This window comes from Vigna unguiculata, chromosome 5, assembly GCF_004118075.2.
Source record: "Vigna unguiculata cultivar IT97K-499-35 chromosome 5, ASM411807v1, whole genome shotgun sequence".
Taxonomy (NCBI): Eukaryota; Viridiplantae; Streptophyta; class Magnoliopsida; order Fabales; family Fabaceae; genus Vigna; species Vigna unguiculata.
In genome coordinates, this window is record NC_040283.1 from 29757599 (window position 1) to 29771948 (window position 14350).

General features: G+C 32.1%; 1 protein-coding gene across 8 annotated transcripts; it reads right to left on the bottom strand.

Annotated features, from left to right (window-relative positions):
- Positions 1-305: 305 nt before the first annotated feature.
- LOC114185942 (interactor of constitutive active ROPs 1) lies at positions 306-5986 on the bottom strand. 8 transcript variants are annotated; one of them, XM_028073915.1, is made up of 5 exons: positions 5858-5986; positions 5610-5678; positions 3450-3530; positions 2358-2438; positions 306-1700 (listed from the first exon to the last, which is right to left on the bottom strand). In XM_028073915.1, the coding sequence occupies exons 4-5, from the start codon at positions 2369-2371 to the stop codon at positions 569-571; spliced, it is 1146 nt and encodes a 381-aa protein (XP_027929716.1). In that variant the 5' UTR covers positions 2372-2438; positions 3450-3530; positions 5610-5678; positions 5858-5986; the 3' UTR covers positions 306-568. The 8 variants fall into 8 exon arrangements, with proteins under 8 accessions (XP_027929716.1, XP_027929715.1, XP_027929713.1 ...); XM_028073914.1 differs by having other exon boundaries at positions 5610-5762; XM_028073912.1 differs by having other exon boundaries at positions 2358-2435; positions 5858-5985.
- Positions 5987-14350: the final 8364 nt, after the last annotated feature.

Here is a 14350-nt window from a genome sequence, read left to right on the forward strand (position 1 = left end):
CTCAAAATCCCTTGAAAATTGTCACTAGTCTGTAGACAGTTTGGGTTAGTAAATAAGGTGGTCAAGATGTTTCAGCAATCGTGACTTCTCAAAGTTAATAAAAGGGATTATTTTCATTTCTTTGAAATGTCCCTTAGTGGATATTATTTTCATCTGTTCATAAGCAACTTTGCTTCCAAAAAATTGAGTTCTTATTTTGCTCACTGCAAACAATATTATAAATGATATTAACAAGAAATGAGGCATCTCATTGTAGACATCACTCCGAAGTAGTGTAGGCTGGATAAGATGCCTAAAAACAGGCATTTAAAGTAAAAGTGCCTTCATCAAAGCTTAGGAGAAGTGAAACATGCGTTCAAAAAAGTTCATAAGTTCAAATGACTGCTACCTTGCACAGATCATGCAACGGTAACACTACACAATTAATGGCCTGATAATACCAGAAATGACTAGGGATGGCAGAAGCTGCAAAGCAGTAAGCAACTGTATTTGCAGTTTCTGCTACCATAAAAAACATAGCTTAGTTAAAAAGTACTAGTAAATTCACTCATTGGATATAAACCAGAAATCACTTTTGACTCTTCTTTTTCCATAAATCACCAAACATTCTAATCCCAGAACCCTTCCTCTTTCCACCTCCAAAACCATCATCCAAGTCATCAGCATTACCAGGAGACCCCACATAACCACTGTACCTACCACCAGGTGTCTCAAACGTTCCACCAAAGTGCTTATCCATGGAACCACACCTTTCAGGAATTCTAGCAGTCATATCAACACCCCCAGCAAGCACTGCAGCTGCAGCATCTGCTGCTTTTCTCCATTGCTCAGTTTGCACCCTTAGCTTCTTCATCTCTGCTTCTAATCCTTCTTTTTCTGCTTCCACACATTTTAACTTTCCATTCAACTTCTCTGCATTGCCTTTACTTGCTTCCAACTCTTCTCTTAGTCGGTCCAACACCAAGGACATTCCTTCTTCCTTGGATTCAGCAGTTGAAACTTTTGAAACTGCTTCATCCAGTTTCTTCTTCAGATCTTCTTTCTCATTAGTAATGGACTCTAACTCCTTCTCTTTCTCTTCCAAACTGGATTTCAGCAATGCAATTTCACCAATCTTCAGTGACAGTTCATGTTCCTCCACAGAAGGCTTTTCCTTCATTGATATTGCTGGTGCATTTGAGTCTTCAAACGCCAGAGTTTCCTTTTCTGACTGATCTGCAGGTTTGTCAAATTTAATTGTCAACTTCTCAATTGGAACTTCAAACACATCAGTCTCGTGTTGGTTGTCATCTGGTATAATAATATCTTGGGGTTTGGTTTCAGTTTTGTTTGACTCTTGATCATTCTTGGAAGTGCACTTCTCTTGGAACTTCTCAACCACAGGAACTACTGATTGCACAGCTTTCTTTACTAGCTCATCTTGAGCTTCTTTCTTTGCAGCTTCAGCAGAAACTAGCTGATCCTTCAAAACTTTTAACTCTTCTTGTGCTTGACCAAGCTGAGATTCCAAATCCGCGATGCGAGTTCCTAGCTTCTTTTGATTTAGTGCCTCAGACTGAGTACCTCTTGGTGACCGCCGGTCTCCGAGCTTCGGACTTCGGTCAGCAATCAGCCGATGATGCAATGGATCAGAGTCAGAACTTGATGTCCGAAGCTGATGAGGACCTCGTGGAGACTGCCTTTGAGGCAAATCAGATCCCCTAGTAGGAAACAAAACTTCATAAAAAAACTATATATAGAAAGAAACTACAAGTTAACTAAAGAATTGGTATGTAATTTGCTGGGACACATTAGTAACATGATCAAATGAGAATATTCTATATAAAACAAGTCACACGTTTCAACAATCTTCACAATGGATTTTAGCCTTCATCCATACATTGATCATGTACAGACATTGTCTATAAACTTTCCACTTAAAAACTTCGGTTGTGAGGTCAGGTGCTAAAGAATAATTGTATTTAACATGAATGGCATGGGCAGAGTTTCTGAATATCAGTGTGGCAAGAATCACCCGGGGGCTCAAAAACCTTTACTGACCAATTTGACTTTAACTGATAATTGAAGATGATACATTTCCATTAATCATAAAGATTTTATTCTAAGAGAAGATGGTGAGTTGTTATAATTTATGAATAGATGAATAAAATTGAAACCTTAGAAAAACCACATATGAATTTGTCAAATGTACCACTATAAGCAGCACAAAGAATGGGTTGCATTTTGTTTGGTTGATGAACAAGAAAAAGAGAAAGAATACATAAAATTAACTTTATTAGCAATCGGAAAATGTGAATGCAGAGAAACAAGTATATGAAAGCAGTGGACTATTATACTACTGCATTAGATTATCACACCTTGATCTTGGCATTTGATATGCTTGAAGATGGCAAATGATGGAACAACGAGAGTTTTCTTTGCTCAAAAAGTCTCACCTGCTAACCAAAAATATGCAAGTTGAAATGATCCAGTGAACTACATCCACTCCAGAAACACCACAAACATGAAGTATACATAATTATATTTGCAAAGAAAGTGGACAGAACCTGCCCATGTAGATAAATAAACTGCTACAAAATAAAACAATGCACCTTTTATAATTAAAGAAAGGGGTAAAGGAGTAGGAGCATGGAACCTTTTAGTAAAATATTAAACAGCAGAGAAATGTCAATGAGAAAACATTCGTTGAGATTTCACTTAAGCTGAAAGTTTATGTAAATGGAGCACTTTCAAGTTTAATAGAAGTTAGGCTTTTATCCTCCTCCAAACCATAATTAGGTAAGAGAAATAGAAAGACAGAGAAACTCACAAGGGCCATGCACATTTATGGCCTTGACCCACGTTATCATAAAGGAGCCAACTCACTACAACCGTGACTATTAAACTAAAAGGTAGTTGATTTAAACCTAAGATATCAAAATTTATCTTCCACTAGAAACTAGGAAGGTAGATGACCCTTAAGGAAATATCATGAGGAGATAAAAAAAAAAAGAAAAAAAGATTAAGGCAGCCCCCACATTGCACACTGGTCCTGTGTTCAAACAATGACATGCTAAAATAGTATTCCTTTAATACCACCCCAAGAGCAAGAAAGCATGCAGGGTCAGAGGCTACTTTATTCAGTGCTTTTTGCTTTGTTCAAAAGCGAGCAAGTGCTGTAAATACTGCATGTGTAAATGTTGCATGTTTAACACAAACGGAGTAAATGCAACCTAATACAGACAATGGTCCACAGTTTAAAATTCGGAGACAAATACAGAACCACCACCCCAAGAAAGGCAAAAAAGAATTTATGTGACCCCATGTATATATAAGCAACCTGATACTCCTAGCAAAGAAGTAACTATTTCACTTCCCCATTAATTGCACCAGGCCCACCAAACATTCAAGTGGTTGTATAATGGAGTTGAAAGAGGTGCAACTCAAAGAGTCATATCAATGCTTTTTACCTTGGCTTCTGAGCTGCAGTCTAAAGTGGTTTGTTGTTCATGGGTCTCTTTTTGAATCAGGAGCTTAGCAATGATGAGAGCCTAATAGCAGCATCAAAGGTTAGTTCATCCTCAAAAACAAAGATGAATAACTGTAATTCAAAAACAACCTTGTTAAGAAAAAAAAATTATTAGTTGAGAAGTTACACAGTCCATGTAACTTTTTGAAAAAAGTGTTGGTGAAAGGGAAAGAAGATAACAGTAGGTAAAACAATTATTGAAGGAAAATCAGTATCAAGATCTTGTGTCATTCTGAAAACTGTGGGGACTGACCATCACAAATCAGAAAAAAAAAAGCACGAAATGATGGAGCCCACGGTTATTTGATAAATATCTTCTGTTTAACTATTTTTTCATTATTTTTGCTTCAAGTGACACTTCACAATAATGAAAAAGATAATCAGATGGTAGAATATCCTTTCTCTCTGAAACTGTCTCTCCCTTTTAGGAAACCGAACCCTTCAAGACCCCACATTATAAAAAGGAATGGCACCACTACCCCATGATGCATATGTAGAGAGATATTCAAATCCTTGTAGTCTAGTACTGAACTTGTATCACAAGTGAAAGTTTATTTACCTTTAGCCTATAATGTGCCAACTACAACTTTTTTTCGAACCAATGCAATGAAAACTGTGAATTGTTATGACCAACTATTCTTTTACAATGGATGTATAAGGTGTGAAAAGTTATGAAACATGTGAATAACATAAATACTTCATCAAAACATTTGTACTTCTTAAATGTTTCCAAGCAAGAGTTTATTTTCTTTAAAAAAAAGTGTATTTATGAAGTTCACATAGCATCAATTTTATCAGTTGTTCCTTTTTCACAAATTTAGACAAAAGTTACAAAAGACAGCATAAAGTAACCTTTTTGTTAAACTTATAAATCTTGCATAAGAACAAATAGATAACGTAATAAGGAGTATAGTAGAATATGACCTTTTCACAAACTTATGATGTCTACATGGCACATATTCAGACGAAGAAAGTAACAACACATGCAAGGGAATACTACATAGATAAAAGCAATTTGTTCGGAAGTTTTGGTTCCTCCGAAGAGCAAGACGGTCTTCAATGTCCTTAATACTAATCACATTTTCTTTACTTTTCTTCTCAAATCCCTCCAACACAACACAAATTCTCTACCGCCATGTTCAGCAAATGGATTTACAGAGAAAAAGAAACTCATGCTATCAAACATAGCATAAGACAAATCACACGGATTTAATTATCACGCACTTACTTGCGCGTGAAATGTGAGACTAAGGAATATACCAAATTTAGCTAATGTCATACAAAATTTAATAAAGAAAATGGTGGAAAAATGAATCCCACTTTAAAAACAGTTAATGGTACACAAACACAATACAGAAAAATGAAACATAAACTTCAATAATGTTCTCAATATAGTAAAATATCGTATGTGAAAAAAAAAAATTACCCCACCTGCAGACATAAAGATCTGAAAAATACTGATGATACTTTTATTCCACCTAGTATCAATGATTACTAAATTATTGTTTCCGTTTTGAAGTTTAATAGGAAGCATAGTAATAATTAAATATTTAAGTAGCATTTATTAAGTATAATAAATTACTGTATTTAATCGAGTTTAAAAGGCACCATGTAGTAATAACTAAAGATTTAAAAGTAGTATTTATTAGCCATCATAAAAGCTTTCTATAAAGGATATACCAATGAAGTGATTTGACCGATAAAAAAACTAATGCTATAAAGAAAAGGCATTCAAAAGACAAGGGTCAATAACCACTGCATAGTGCAGCAGAGGAACAATCCAAGGGATAAGATCTTGATAGTATGGTGAAGAATCTCCGAATGTGCGTTCATTTAAGTGTTTGGTAGGCAAGAAAACACTAGAAAACTGAAGAAAAGTAGAAAGTTAAAGCCTTTGAGGAAAAAAAAGTGAACAAAAATTACACACCACACGTGTGCAGTTGCTGGGGCGAAAATTGCTGATGTTTGTTGAAGGCAAAGAAGAGTGAAAAAGAACAAATTGCACTATAGATTTTCATTTGTATTTTTATAAAAAGCATTGAGGGAATATGACACAAATATGCAATACTATTGATAGATTGTAGCAGAGTGAAAAGCTCACCTTTGATGATGAAAATAATTGGAATTAGAGAAGAACAATGGTGTGAATCAGCTAACACTGTTGAAGGATCTGAAAGCATCTCAGGATGATGAGAGAGTGAACTTCCACCACAAATGGTAAGAGAGAAAAGCCTCTCAACAAAGACTAAACACACTAAGTTGAGGAACCCTTTAAGTGATTTGCATATGCATATATATTTGAAAAAAAATGAAAAAGTGAGAAGATGTAATGAAGTGAAAAAGACATACCCCAGAAGCAGAAAAGCCGTAGAAAGGCAGAAGAAGAGAGGAAAAATGGGGTTTGAAAGTTTGAATTAAAGCTGTTATGAAACGTGACACTAGGTGGTGTGTATTTATGAGTGTGCAACTTTCAAACTGGTTGGGGGAAGGAGGAAGAGTACAAAACAAAAGGGTTATTTTGGGGAAAATGTTTCCAATAATTAATGTCTTAATGCTGTGAGTTTTGCCCTCTTGGAAATCTAACTTACACAACAGCTCTTGTCTTTTTGTCACTTTCTCCACAATTCAAAACCTTTCCCACTTTTTTAACATTTTCCTCTTGTTTTCTCCCAACGCTACCTCCACCACACTTTCATTTCAAAACTCACAACAATTCAAATAATATTAAAAATAACAATGATAATTTCATACCGTAGGTTATTTTAATTAATTAATGAAATGTTGAATATGAAGAATAGATTTTGCTTTCCGTTTGGGTAATGTGTGTACGAATGAATGGACGAAATCTCTAAACCAAATTGTCACGTGCCTGACACAGAATCATCCAAGAACAGTGTGGATTTATCTGTAGTGGTATTAGTGACTTATTAACAACGTTTCTATTGAATGATTAATTAACAACTAGGCACGAACGGAACGCTGTTTTTTCTGTGATTAAAAATTGAGATGTATGAAAACTAGTGTCACGTCACACTAAAATTAGCATCATACGAATAAAAAACATTGTTATGTTTTAAGCTTTATTGTTAATCAAATTTTAATGAACTGCCTTGAGTTTTAAACTCTCGAGATTCCTAATAACTTTACAATAAGTAATTATGTTAAATATAAAAATCTAGGATGATTATGTGTGCATTTGTTTTATTCTTACTAACAACCCGTGGAAAGAAATTTAATTTCCACTTGATTGGTGGACTTCATCTTTTTACAAACTTTGTGTAAATTTTTGTTCCTAAATAAACAAATGGTATAATTTTTATCCATTAAGAAAGAAAGCCAATATGATAATATTTTAACCCACTTTTTTTTACTCACTTTTAACCCATCACTTCAATCATCATTAGATCATCACATCACATCACTAAAAAGAATCAAAATAAATGATTTAATAGTGATTAAAATAGTAGGTTAAAAATAGATAAAAAAAATGGATTAAAATATAATTTTCCTTATTATATATTATACTGTAGAGTTCGAGAATAGTTTGATAAAGATATAAAGTTTCTTTTAGATTTATCATAAATTATTTAAGTTTTGGAGACTAATGTATTAATGTATTATAAGAATGCTGAAATAGATTTGGTATACATTAACATCTCGGACAATCCTTTGAAGCAATATCTCATACACTCAATTATTAAACGCTATTTTGGCCATACTGCTATGCTTCCGGATAAGCCCATAAACAAGTCCATTGATGCTCATAATTACCACCTAATCATACAATTAACAACATTATGTGTAAATCATTACTAGTTTGATCTTACATGATATAATATCGTTAAGATCAATAATCACATTTGAAATATTGTTTGTTTTGGAATTGAAAACTCTTTCACGATATTATCCTTAAAAGATACAAGAGTTGAAGAATGAACATTTATTTAAATTACCAAGAACACATGAAGCTTAATATTGTATTATAGCTCATTTAGCATAAATAAACATTCATTTAGAAATTGATAGAATAAACACATAAAGAACTAAAATAAAATGTGAAATGAGCAAAGGACAAAAAAGCAGAGTAAAATCACAAAACTAAACCAAAAAATAAAACTTAAGAATAAATTGAATAGAAAAATATAAATCAAAAGGAATGATTTTAAAATGGTGATTAAGCAGCAACAACCGAAGAAACCAAAGATCAAACCTTGAAACATGGAAGAAAATGATGATCACAATAGCAATATAAAAGTGAAAATGAGAGAAAAACGTGATTGACCAAAACTACTCGAAAAAGGAAAAATGCATATATAGCTAAAGGAAGAAAAATGATGAACATTCATTGCATCGGGAAAAACTTAGAAAATGAGTATCTCCATGAAGGTTTGTGTGTCTCTCTAAAAAGTACTACCTACACTATAAACAATATAAGATGACATTACCTATCTAACTTTGAAAAGGTGTGCATTGCTTGTATGCCATAAATGAGCCTATTGTGTGGTGGTGGTAGTGTTCCTAGGGATGACAACGGGTCGGGTACGGATAGTGTCTACCCGTTACCCGACCGTAAGAAAAAATCGTACTTATTACCCGCCCCATTACCTGTTGGATACCCGCATAAAAAATATCCGTGGATATTTTTCAACCGCAGGTTAAAAAAATTATTAGTTTTTAAATGAGGTCCAAATTAAATTGCGAAAAAAATAACATTTAAGCGTACATCCAAATAGAAGTTAATGAACAACTAAATAAAAGTTAAAACATAAATTCAAATTAATAGTACCTAAAACATACATCCCAAATATAAGAAATTTAGAAAATAATTCTTCTAAAAATAACAGTCTAAGATCTATGTTTCCTCTCCAATATCTTCATGTTGACCATTTGATTCCTGAAGCAAATAAAACACAAATAAAGTCATCAATAAATGACATAATGACATTACTAGTAAAATTAGAATAAAATATTAAAAATAAAACTACTAACATCATCATCAATTATCTCCTCTAGTATTGTATTAAGCTTCATCTCGTCCACTTTCAATTTTGAAGAACCTAAAAAGGAAAATCAATTCATTTGTCATAGCCAATCATTTGAATGAATATAAATATGTTATTTGAAATGCTAATTTAATTACCTTCTATGTCAGTCCATAGCCAATCTAGAACACACATCAATGCCTCTAAAGTGTCTAGGTGTAATCTACTGCGATGTGGAGTAAGAAATCGACCACTAGTACTAAAAGAAGACTCAGAAGCAACTATTGAGATATGAATGGCTAGAAAATCTCTTACAATCATTTGCAAAATTGGATATTTTAACCCATTACTTCCACCAAACTAAAATGTCAAATTCTTCATCTGAATCAGGTAATGTTGGTTCCTCCAAGTAATAGTCAAGTTCCAACTTATAATTTGATGGTTCACTTTTCTTTGCAATCTGATGTTTTGCAAAATCTCTCCTCCAAGCATCTTTTCTTCCATCAACACTTTGGCATATATTTATGTTTGGATTTTGACATGAAGAAACTAACTTCTTACCTTTCATGTTCATTTCATACTCTCTTACCAAGTCCTTAAAAAGAATCTTCACCTTTTCAATTTCACAATCAGATTGATCACCATATATATGAGGGAAAAAATAATCCAACAAATCAATTTTATACTTGGGGTCTAACACAATACCTATAGCCATCACTCCATTGATCACACCCCAATACTTATCAAACTTTAAAACCATATATGCATCCATTTGATGAATAATATAATTGGAAGAGTTAAGCCATTCCATCAAAGCCAACTTAATTTGACATACCTTTGGAAAAAATATGTTTGCAGTTGGATAAGAAGTACCAGAAAACAAGAGTGTCACATCATAAAATATTTCCAACTTTTGACAAATTTCATTTGCCATTTGCCAATCATGTGCACTGGGCAAAGCTTTATATTGACTCTATCGTTGTGATAAACGATCAAATACTTCCTTGTATTCTATGGCTACTTGAAGCATTAAAAATGTAGAATTCCACCTAGTTCTGCAATTAACAACTAATTTTCTTTTGAATTGAATATTCAATTGATCACATGTCTCTATAAATTTCTCTTCTCTTTTAGGTGTAGTTGTCCAAAAATTAGCACTGTCTCTAACCTTTTCAATAACATTAGCAATTATGGACAAAGCATCCTTCACAATCAAATTCAATATATGTGTCTTGATTAGACATTATATAAATATTAAAACACAAAAAAATTAAATTTTGAATATAATCATTCATGTGACAGAGATCAAATGTATCAGAGTTGGAATCACTCACGTTTTTTATGTTGCAGAGATCAAATGTATCTTCTATTATAATAATAACTTTTATAAAAATACAAAGAGCTTGTAAAATAAAATATGAATGAGTAATAAAGTATGAATTTCCACTTTACATGCCTTAAGTGTGATGGAAAATGTGATTTGACATTTACTTCTAATTGAAAGCATCATTCATGCATAAAAGATGAATGGAACTTGAATTGAAACAGTAAAAAAACTAGGTTCACATGAATTCATAAGTTTTCTTAATCATTAGGAATACCATAAAATATATATTGTCTGCAAGGTTCACGTGAATTCAATATAAAAATATATATTTCTTAATCAATTTTTTAATCATGCCCTTTCTCTATCATTATATATTGATATTGATTTAAGTGTCATATTCTTTGGTGTGGTGCTTTAATATCTTTAGAAAGAAAGAAAATTATGTCTTAAAATTTCATTTGAAGACAAATTTTCAAGTTTTAATGGCCTTGTTTTTTGTGGTTAATTGGTGTCAATTTTTAGCCCTTATCACAACTTCGAATTTTAAAAAGTATATCTTTCAATTCCCCAGATCCAGAAACAACCTTAACCAGATAGGAAAAAATAATTGGATAGTTGAGTTTATTCAATAAGAAATAATCGGAGTAATGAGCATTTCAAGTTCATGTATTAACCTAAAACTAAAATAAGAGATAGAAAACATACCCCTTTTGAAGCTTCACCCAAAATTTGAAGGATTGGAGGACAGCCTTCGAAAGATTCAGCACGAGAAAACTAGGAGCAGAGAATGAAAGGAAAATGGGTTAACAAAAAGGATAATACCCGAAAAGGGTTGTTGAGTAAAAACAAAGTTGTAGAGGGAGCAAGAACAATATCTGGAGATAAATGTTAAGTGTGTAAGAGAGAAAATGAAAGAAGAAGCATGAGTTTACCTGTTCGAAAATCCTAGAGCACTTGGACGGCAGCAATGAGCCTAAAAAAGAAATGAACTTCAACATCAACCTAATATCTCATAACCTAACAAGGATAAATATGTAATTTCATTTTCTTAATAGGTGGCCCGCGGGTACAGGTAGTATGATACCCGACCCCGACCCGTTAAGAAACGGGTATTAAATTACTCGCTACCTACGGATATCTATTATCTACAGGTACCAACTATCCGTTGCGAATTTTATCTACGGATACCCGCAGGCGCGGATTTTTTTGCCATCCCTAAGCGTACCCAACTAACTTGATTTTTTTTCTTTTGGAATATTCCAAGTTCAACGCAATTTAAAAAGTCAGATAAGCAAAACTCTACCCTAAAAACTACTATTTACAACGAAATACAGAAGAAACACTTCAACTAAACTTATTCTTCTTTGCCCCTTGCAATATGCCTTTCATATTCAGACTTTAACTTCAAGCAACTCAATTATCCAAAATTATGTTCATGTGTTTCAATTAAAGCTTTTTAATTCATCCAATGTAGCAAGCTTTGGCTTAATTGAACACATGGGGAAAAATTTATGAGTGAAACGGTTTGCAAAGGTCAAAGCATCCTAAGTTTACATTTCAATAGAAAAATCATGTGTCTTCACCCATATTTACCACAACTCCTAAAATTCATAAATTGTGTAAAATTGAGCTAAGAATGAAAATTGAGCTATCAAATATGTCCACACTTAGACTTTTGGACACTTGGGGAAAAAAATAAGGGACTAAATAACCTGTGACACAAGAGAGACATGCAAACACTAAAACAAGATCAAGAACTGAAAATCAAAAGATTAAGAACAAAAAAAATGACTAAAAAATTGGACTAAAGCCACAAAAATAATAAATACAAGAAAAAACTAGAAAAACTAGGACAAAACAATGAAAACTAAGAACATTGTTAGCACTTTTTCAACAAAGCTATAAGTAAACTCGTGAGCAAGAAAAGATTACACTAACCCTCAAACCAATCAAGAGATTGTTTCACACATTCAATGAATAAGAGTTTTAATCAACTTATATTTAGGATCCAAAATGACAACTTCTCACGACGTGTGTTTCACTCAATCACTCATGTGTTTAGGGTTTAAATTTACACTTAGTACCTTATGAAAACAAGCATTTCCATAGGCTTGAAAAGCCTCTAATTGTCACCACTTGAAAAGAGTGCAAAGCAAGATCAAAAGAACTTTTATATGGCTTGTAACATGGTCAAGGTAAAGGTAGGATAAAGAAAGGTCCAAAGCGAGAGAAGTGAGAACAATGGGAAAAAGACGGGAAGAATAAGTGTAAGCTCTTGCTTCACTCTTTTCTTTCACCTTTTTGTTTCCAATTCTTTCGTCATTTTCTTGTATTTTCTTTTCAATTTAGACTACATATCCAGTTCCATTTTTCAGATTTTTTTATTCTCTTTTTCTCTCTCAATCCACTTTCCAAATTACTTACAATGCATTACCATGAAACTAACACATCTCCCCCACATTTAAACTTTTTAGTGAATTCCCAAAACAATTCCAAAGTTTCTCAAAATTTAAAGATTGGGTTAACACATGGTTGTTACAATTTCAAGGCTTTGTGATATCAAGAAATAAGGTCAATAAAGCTCAAAGAAAGGTGTAATGGAAAACTATACAAGGTAGGTTGTTTGGTTAAGTAGCATAATCAACCAAAATGGTCTAAATAATCTCAATAGTGAAATCAAACAAGCAGTATCAAAATAGTGAATTCAAGTTCTAAAACACGTTGCAATCGTGAATAAATCACACAAGAAAGTAACTAGGATCACACTACAAAATATTGCATAAGTTGTGGCATTTATTTTTGAATATTACGATATTTTTAAACGTCGTTATTTATGTGTGTGACATTTTTTGAAAATGTCGTAATTCCTACCGTTACAAAGTATAATATGACGTTCTGAAGTGAAACGCCACAATAAACATCACTTTATACATAGTATAAAGTGGCATTTTAATGAGGTAATTAATGACAGTTAAAAATATTGTTATTTACTTACTAAAAAGAAAATCCAATGAATACAATGACACTTAAAAATTTCATAATTCACAATATATTACAACATTTATAAATGTCATTAGTATAAATAATTCTTTAATAAAATATTTTATTATTTATTATTATCCACCTACATTTATAATTTCATAATTCAATAATATTTTATTATTTATTATTATTCACCTATATTTATGATTTCATAATTCAATATATTTTTTCCTTAATAATGAAAATTTAAATTACATAAAAAATTATAAAACTCTAAAAAACATACGTCAGTATACAGATAAAAATGAACAAAAGAAGAAATTTCATTGATTGTTCAACAATTTCAAAGTGCCCAAGAGTTTAAATATCCAAAAATAAAAATAGACAATTTTAAAAGTTATTTTCAAATCGTAATACAATTCTACATTTAAACCTAATTCTAATATGTTTTGCTTTCACTACTTGATCGTGGTACATCATTTGTGAACCAAACCAATGATCATGCCTTGAACACCTCTAATGAAGAAGGTTTTTGAAAAATATGACATCAAGAATGACCTAAGTGAGCATGCTAGTGGTAGTGCAAGTGTGAGTGTTGAGGATGACAAAGGAAGCATCTACATTCACTTTGTATGGATCTCCTCCATTGAACCGTATCAACCCCATCCACAACAATCCTACATCTGCCTGCATTAGAAAGATGTTGTTTGGAAGAAACCTTTCCCTATCCTTGTTTAGCCTTGGTCCAACATATTAGATCATATACATACATGCACTCAAATCACTTCATATACATATATATATATATATATATATATATATATATATATATATATATATATAATTTTAGTGGTTGCTCATGCATATTTCATTCCCTAAAATAAAATTTGATTGTGACAAATACTAGACATGATTAACTAAAAATATTAACATGAGTTAGTTAGCATATATATCTAAAAATCCTTATGCTTACCCAACATGTAGTTTTGAAACCAATAACCCCAAAAGACACATGGATGACTTATCCACCTAAGTAATCTATTATCCCCATTTTGAATAAGAAGCCACTAACACTCCATATGTTGAAAGTTGTGAAGGTGTATAAGAATCTAATAGAGGACTATCTCTTGATCCAATACAAAGGTGAAGGAATCTTTAGATGACACGAAGTTGAGGACAACTTCACTTTAAGAAAGAGAATATGACAGAGGACTATCTCTTAAATATATACAAGAAGAACTTGAGGAGGAGCTTTTAACATTAAAAGGACATGAGCCATGAAGATCATACAATTAAATTTAATTATGTAAATTATCTAGCTTATCCTTTTTTTTTATTTTATCTTTTGTTATCTTTTGATATCTTTGATATCTTTTGATATTTTTTATATCTTTGATATCTTTTGATATTTTTGAATATTTTTTGTTATCCTTTGATATTTTTCCATTTTTATCTTTTATCTTTTAAGGCCCATAAGTACCAAGGTCTATAACAATTGTAATAACTTGAGTCATATTATATGCATTTGCATTATTTGAGAGAGGATTTTCT